Source organism: Humulus lupulus, chromosome 9, assembly GCF_963169125.1.
Source record: "Humulus lupulus chromosome 9, drHumLupu1.1, whole genome shotgun sequence".
NCBI lineage: Eukaryota > Viridiplantae > Streptophyta > Magnoliopsida > Rosales > Cannabaceae > Humulus > Humulus lupulus.
Window position 1 is genome coordinate 159622724 of NC_084801.1, and position 7795 is coordinate 159630518.

General features: G+C 31.4%; 1 protein-coding gene across 1 annotated transcript; it reads left to right on the forward strand.

Annotated features, from left to right (window-relative positions):
- Positions 1–4221: 4221 nt before the first annotated feature.
- Positions 4222–6595, forward strand: LOC133802299 (homeobox-DDT domain protein RLT3-like). Its single transcript, XM_062240583.1, has 3 exons — positions 4222–4485; positions 5531–5617; positions 6319–6595. Exons 1-3 carry the CDS (start codon positions 4342–4344, stop codon positions 6415–6417), a joined length of 330 nt encoding a protein of 109 aa, XP_062096567.1. The 5' UTR covers positions 4222–4341; the 3' UTR covers positions 6418–6595.
- The last annotated feature ends 1200 nt before the right edge of the window (positions 6596–7795 follow it).

The following is a 7795-nucleotide window of genomic DNA, read 5'->3' on the forward strand; positions in this document are numbered from 1 at the left end:
ATTTGTAATCTAAAATGTTATCATATTATATATATATATTTTAAAATATCATAAATAATGTTTTAGTTTAATTTTTATTTTAATATGTTCATGTAATTATTTTATAGATAATATTGTTTATATATTTGAAATTTATATGACAATCATATAAATTTAATAAAAATAATTAATAAATTTTATAAATAAAATTAAGCAACGTGCATTGCACGTTGCTTGTATCTAGTATATATATACATACAGTCACAAATATTGTCATTAATTGACAAGAATCACGGGGCTCTATCTAAAAACATATTGGTGATTAGTGGAGTTAGCCATGTTCTTATTTATTAATGGCTCAATAATCTTACACTTATTCCATGTGGGACACCATGCTCTAATATCCTCCCTCAAGATAGTGGTGATTTTTTGTTCACCAATCTTGAATCACCTTATCACAATTGGCCCTTTTCCGCTCGCTTATTTTTTTGGAACTCAAGTGTCTTTTTGCACTATGCGGATCTCGTGCGGCTTATCTCACTATTTGGATCTCAAGTGTCTAATTGCACTATGCAGATCTCAAGCGTTTTTTTTATATGAAAAAAAAAAGTTGACTCACTCTTTGGATCGGTGTGGATCGAATTCCCGCTAGGGAATTGACTCATAATACCATGACAAGAATCATGAAACTCCATCTAAAAACCAATTGGTGATTAGTGGAGTTACCCATGTTCTTATTAATGGTTCAATATTCTTATACTTATTCCATGTAGGACATCATACTCTAATATTAATCGATTGTATGTTTTTGTTTTGTGATCAATATTGCGTTTATATATAGGTGCAGGCATATATTTGACAAAATAAACACAATTAAATTCTGAATGCTATGTGTCGTCTATCTACACGACACGAAAGATTTTATGTGAATGGTTCAAGAATTTCAAGCCAACTAAAGACAAATATGGTAAATAAAAGCTCAAAACCCCTCTTAAAAACATCAGGAGTGGGTGGCTATGGATTTTATGGAAGAAAAAGATAGTGAAAGAAGAGATTTATGTAATGGGTATAATGGTCTCAACCCTTTCAACGCTATAAAAAGTGATGAGAAAGGCCTGCACGACCTAGTTGGAACACACTATTTTAAAGTAACATTTTGAGGCATGATTTTTATTGAGACTCACTTGTTATTAGTGAAATGTCTTTGGAGATTTGTGTTCTCCTCCATGAATACATAAAAATCAAGTATTAGTATGCTCAAAATGGTTAAGGAGAGAATGAGAAATTGTCACCTAAATTGACAAAATAATGAGAGAAAATAATGGGATTTGTGTTAGTCGCACATGGAAAAATTTGAGTACCCTTTCAAAATATATAGAATTTCATATCCTTAGCTTGGTAAGTTGATAAGTTAGGAGACTCTCTCTTGCGCACACAAACGTTACAAATCATTATGGGTGGAGCAAAAATTCATGCGACTTGTATTTTTGGGCTTCAACTCATTGTTTGAAACACGTTCTAAAATCACTCTTATTTTTTAAATTCTCTATCTTGGTCAAAATTCTCTTGGTTTCTGGTTGAAGTTTTTATGAGTTCATACCATCTAGCATCAAAACTTTCTTAGTCCTCAGTCAAATCTTGGTGATGTTCTTAGAGATTGGTCAATTCGTTGTTCTCTCTATTAGTTGAAATTCTCTTAGTTTCCAGTTGAAGCTCCTACGAGTTCATACCAATTGGCATTGAAACTCTCTTAGTCCTGAGTCAGATCTTAGTGGTGTTCTTAGACATTCACTACAAGAATTTTGAGTAAATATTACGGTAAGATATTACATATTTTTTAAAGTGCTATTAATGATTTAGCTCTAAAATATACGGAGGGAACTTTTGGTGCCATGTGAATTAGTAATGCCTTTACTTTTCATTTTTTTTTATTTTACTCAACACTCTCATTCTCTTTAATCTGAGAGCCCTAAGCCGCCACTCTCTCCTCCTCACTCCAATCCATTATTCTTCTTTTTCTTCGTTTCCTGATTCCCCTCAACCTCTTTTCTTTGGTTCTCTCTCTCTCTTTGCTACCTCGGGGCCTCTCTTTTCTACTCACGCCCTCCTGCTTTGAAACCATCCCCACTTCACTCTCTCTTGGAAGAATAGGTGACGGCGCCTGGCGGAGGCAGAGGCAAAGGCGAGGTCACGGGCTCGACACTGCGTGGGTCTTCTTCTCTTCAGCACACGACGAAGGCGAGATCTGGTATGTTTCCTCTCAACCTATTTTTGTTGTTGTTTGTTGGTTCATGGTAGTCGAAGGCTTAGTATGGGGTATTTTAATTACTGTGTGTTTAATAATCTTATAGGTTTTCTTCATAGTACATGTTTTGTCTTTCATTTTAGTTATTATATGTGGATTTTTGAATATGAGTATGAGTTTATTGAAGTTTGAATCTAGGTGCTGTTCTTCTTTCCTAGTCACTCATTCCCTTGTCATCTTTCTGGTCTCGATTGTGTTTTCTAAAGTACTAAAGTACCATTAACTTGATTTAAAATGTATGTTAAAGTGATATTTGATTTATTTTTAATCATTATGTAACAAATTTTCATTACATGACTGGTTATGTTTTATTATTTGACATAATTTTATGTTTTCTTGCATACTGGTTATTTATATTTTCAGCTTTATAATATGTTTGTTTTTTTTTTTTTTTTGCTAGAACTTTTATAAATAAACCTTATATTTTCACATTATGGTTGTGTCAAGATCCTTTAAGTGGGCTTTAATTTGTTGGTTTTGCTTAAAGATTATTTCTTTGGTTTGTGCTATTGCTTTTGTTTTTAATAATTTATTTTGCTGCAACTGATGAAGGTAAGCCCTTTCCCCTTTAGTTCAGGTTTATATAATTTTTTGTGTTGGAATTGTTTCTAATTAAGAGAATACAAAGAGAAAAATTAGAGATGTTGCAAGTGTAAGAATATGGTGCTTAATACTTAATGTTTGTGATTTGAGAATATGGATTTAGATTACCTTTTCTTTAGTCCTTTTGTTGGCTTTTGTGTATGAAATTTGGATTTTACAGATTTGATTTATGCATATGCTAGTAACACAAGTTTGTACTCTACAAATGCTAGTAATTAACTTGTGTAAATTTAGGATTTAAGGGCTAGATTATTGGCAAAGAAATTTAACTGATTCATTCTATTTCTCTCTGTTTCTGTTATGTTAGTATTTTTAATAGTCCTTTTTGTTTGGACAAAGTTACTGGTGAAATATATTAGTCACAAGTCAGACATAATTGCTTATGAACCTCCCTAAAAAAAGGTCAGAACAATGTTTGTTTTTCTATTATGTCAATTTACAATTCAAATTTTGTATGGTTAATATATTTGTATCGATTCTTAATTGTGTTATTGTTTCAAATCATAGCTATAATCTGATGAATCATGGCAGGGGAACCAGGAAATTGACAGAATTGACTGTACGTGATAAAATGATATCCATTCATGGTTCTATGTTTCTGAAATTATATATAATTATTATAGAGGTACAAATGATGGTGATTTTTTTCTTTTTTTTTTTTCTACTCACTCTTTTTTTAATATATATACTAAGAGTTGTGGGCAACTTTTTTGCATATGGTTTTATGCAGATGAAACTCTCTAATGAACGGGATTCATTGGCAATGACTACTAAGAAACTAAGTTGTGATAGTTAAACTTACTGAGAGGTAACACCTTTGTTCCCATGTGATAGTTAAACTTTATGTCTATATGCTTTGTACGAAAATGATACATTGCATTTTTTCATAAACGTACTATACTTTGACTATCTAAATAGATTGAGTATTGATGAATCTATTTGATGAGTTCCTCTTAATTTGTTTTTGTGCATACCAATTGTTTGTTTAATCTAATTTCTATGCTCATGCATGATGAGGGGAGGGGAGGACATTCTCTAGAAAACTTTAATCTGATTTCTATGCTCATGGATGATGAAGAGCTGGAGGGGAGAGAATTACAAGCAGTATCAAATAGAGCAGGGTGTTCTGGTCATTTTGCCACTGGACTTCAAGGTTGCTCACTTTACAAAATTGGTTTTGTAGACAGAGTTCAAAATTCTGTTTCCTATCTATCATTTGTTGTTTATGTATTTGGATCAGTTTTTCAAAAAACTACTTAATTGGAAATTTTACCACTTATTTTAAAAGTTTAATCTTTGATTCTTTTGATACGAACAGTTCCTTACAATTGTATTCTAGCAAAGTGGTCTTGAGTTTAAATTCATGAAACAAAATTATTCTTTCCAAATAAAGCTAGGGTTCAGTAGTGTGATACATATTCACCTATCTGTTTACTTTTTTTTTCTCTTGAATCATGATTATGAAATATCTAAGTAGACTTTGTTTTCATCTTTCAGCTATGTTGGTAAAGTTTCCACCAAATTCTGTAAAGATGAAGCAACCTTTCAGTATGCAACCTTGGGATTCATCTCCAGAGATTGTCAAGAAGCTTTTTAAGGTGCAAATTTACCAAAGATTTTGCTGTTACCTTATTTAATGAAGTCCTCAGTTAGAAGCATAATGCAATGTATTTGGTAGATGCTAGATATCCTCTCATTTGGGCTTTTTTTTTTGCATGTTTTGACGTATTTATAATTATCAATATGCTCATGAAAAAAGATTGTTGTGTTAGTTAATACTGTTTTATAATCCTTCTGATAGTCTGACTCTGTTTAATTTTGCAGATTGTTCTTATTATTGTCACTTGGTATGTGTGTAAAATACAAGAGCTGTAATAAAATAATGGTTCAACGTGGCTTGAAATCAATAAAATCAGTGAAGAAATTAATCAAATAAGTCTAATTATGGATACAGAATCTTGTAATAAAATATTTCTCTTCAAATGTTTGTAGTTACTAATGTGTCGTTTTTTGTTAGCTCTATATAGTTCCTGGATCATGCCTCATTCTTTTGTGTTTGTTGGCCCTGACAATCTAGAAATTAGATGTGAAAAAACTTCCAAGCTATCTTTATCTATAGGCTGTGTAGCAGCTTTCAGTTTCTAAAGGTTGCTTCATGTATATTGTTTCATTTAACTTGATTACATTCAGGCCTTACATACATAATTTTTTCTACCCCATAAAAATTAATCAGGCCTGCACTTTGGTAGAGAACGGTTTGTGCATATCTGATGCCCTATATGTCTTCCATCATATTTTTGTTGATTCACTCAACTCTGCCCATTTTGTTTTTTCATGTTAGGAAACAAAAGCTGTTAACAGGGTTTGGTCAGGGGTTGAATTTCTTTATGTGAAGTGTATTTACTGATTACAATGTTTTCTTGCATCATTGGAACCTTTTGTATGTTATTTTCCAATAACACTGTTTCTGACTGATAGAAGATTTATCATCCTATTTTTTTTCTCTATTATGAAATGCTGGTCTCCACCCCACCATTTCTCTTCTCCATGTGTTTTGAAATGGCAATATATTAAGGCATTTAGTTGAGACAATTACCTATCATTGGCATTAATCTTAAAATATGTGTTGACTTCTGTTGGCAGGTTTTCCATTTCCTCTATACTTACTCTCTTATCATTGATGTCTGCCCATTCACCCTTGATGAGTTTGCTCAAGCATTTCATGACAAGGTTTTATTTCATCTTTAATCTGACTTTACTTTCCTTCTGTGTAACATTTTGTTTGTGCTATTCAAAATTTATATGAAACAATGCATTTATAGTTTGTAATATTGAGTCAATTCTGGTATACATGGGAATGCGCTTTGGTCTTATATAAATAGCTCAACTTCCTTTGCTTCCTTTCTAATGACTACACCTTAGTTAGTTGTATTATATCACCTAGCATCTTTTAAGTATAATAAACAATTTTCGCAAGAGCTAGAGTGTGTTAGTGATATAACCATATTAGTTAAAGACATTTTCTCAATCTTCTTATATATGATTAGCTCTCTTGTAGTGGTTAATTGTTATTATCATTATGTTTTATCATTTGGTTTGTGTTTTATAATGATACCATTTTGTTTTAAGAGTTTCCCATTGGGCAGAATATACAAAATTTCTTTGTTTGCCTAGTCATTAAAGATAAGTACAAGTTATTTTATTTCTTCTTCTTTCCCTAAATCCCCTTAGCGTGATGATAGAAATTTTGTGACCAACTCATTACTATCCGATACTTAGAGACATTATATTGTGTGTTATCATTTCTTGAAATGAATTGTGTATTCCTTGCCTTAAATATGTATATATTTTTAAATTTTCTTGTGATAAGTTTAAGTGTAAATGTTTTGCAGGTTGATTAGTTAGTATTAATTATTTAAATTTTATTGTAGCTAAGCAAATGGACTCACAACAAAGACAAGTGCACAAAGGATGATGAATTGAAGGATGGAGCAAGTTTCATGCATGGTTTACTTTTGTGTATCTTGTAATGTTTCTGTTTTTCATTTTTGAAGTAAAAAATGTTCAAAAACTTTATTATGCTAGGCTTTCAAACTTAAGTTAGAAGTAAGATCTCATGAAGTAGACACATTCATGGTTTGAATTAGTTATTGTTTAATGTAATACTTATGGTTTATCAATCTATTGAGAATTAAATTTTATGATTAATTTTTTTTTTTTTATTAAAATACAATAATGAAAATCTTTTAATTAAAAAAAAACCATATAAGTATACTTATCAAAATAAAATTTAAAATATTTTATCCACACTAAAGTAACAAAATTTTATTACTATATGTTACGATTTAAAAACATATTATAAGCTTAACAAATTGTTATGATTTATATAATATAACAAACTAAAAATGTTATCAAAATAATCAAATGTAACAGTTGAAAAGTGTTATGCATAAAGCATAAGATTATACTCCAAATTTATAATCAAATACTCAACTAAATGTTATTATTTGAATATTATAGCAACTAAAAGTGTTATTGAATAGTTTAAGATAACATCGAACATAACATTCGAATATTGTTATAGAAAAGACAGTACTTTTAATAACATGGGCTATGTTAGCATTTTCTGAAGCGTTATCAATACTCCCGGTTAGCAGTTTTTAAGTGTTATGAATACTGTTTTTTCTTGTAGTGATTTGTCATTTTGTTGGGAGTAGAAGTTGTTGGTGGGAGAGTGAGATTACACCACCATAATATTATGAATTTACACAAATATCCTTGATAGAGACCAAAGAAAGATTGAGTTAGATGATGCGAACCCTAGTTGTAGAACAATCTTCTTCACCCTTGATGAAGCTTCAAAACCCTTGTTGAACCACCACCTTGAACTTGTTCTTATTCAATGTAAAACACAACCAAAGGCTTATACACGAAATGTATCGTTGTCCTAATTCTCTATTTCCTTGCCCTTAAATGATGCTTGAAGCATTTTCTTAAAGGAAATGATAATTGGGATTGAACAAGCCTTAAACTCATAAAGTCAATCACTTTCTTTATGAGTTTCTTAGAGAAAATTTGAGATTCTTTAAAGCTAGAGAGATGTTTGAGAGAGCGATCAAATCTTTCAAAACTCTATGAGAACCATTTTTAATAGTAGTCACCACCATTAGGTCTAACCAATATGATTAGAGCCTTTTGACACATCATTTGGAGCTTAAATTACATGTCTGTACGGACACGTCAAGTGATGTATCGCCTGCTAGGGATTTCAAATCCCTTTGCATGGAAGGAGATGCAACACCACCGAGGAGGCGATGCAACGCCACCCTCTCTACCCAGAGCCCCCATGAGGGACCCTAAAATTGTTCCAAATGCCACCAAACTTTTTGGGCTTCCTTAGATACCTCA

Excerpts from the sequence above, each read along its gene's own strand:
- LOC133802299 (XM_062240583.1), top strand. The coding sequence starts at position 4,342 with ATGATTATGAAATATCTAAGTAGACTTTGTTTTCATCTTTCAGCTATG. Across the intron at positions 4,486-5,530 it reads TTGTCAAGAAGCTTTTTAAG|GTTTTCCATTTCCTCTATAC; the intron begins GTGCAAATTTAC and ends TTCTGTTGGCAG. Across the intron at positions 5,618-6,318 it reads CTCAAGCATTTCATGACAAG|CTAAGCAAATGGACTCACAA; the intron begins GTTTTATTTCAT and ends ATTTTATTGTAG.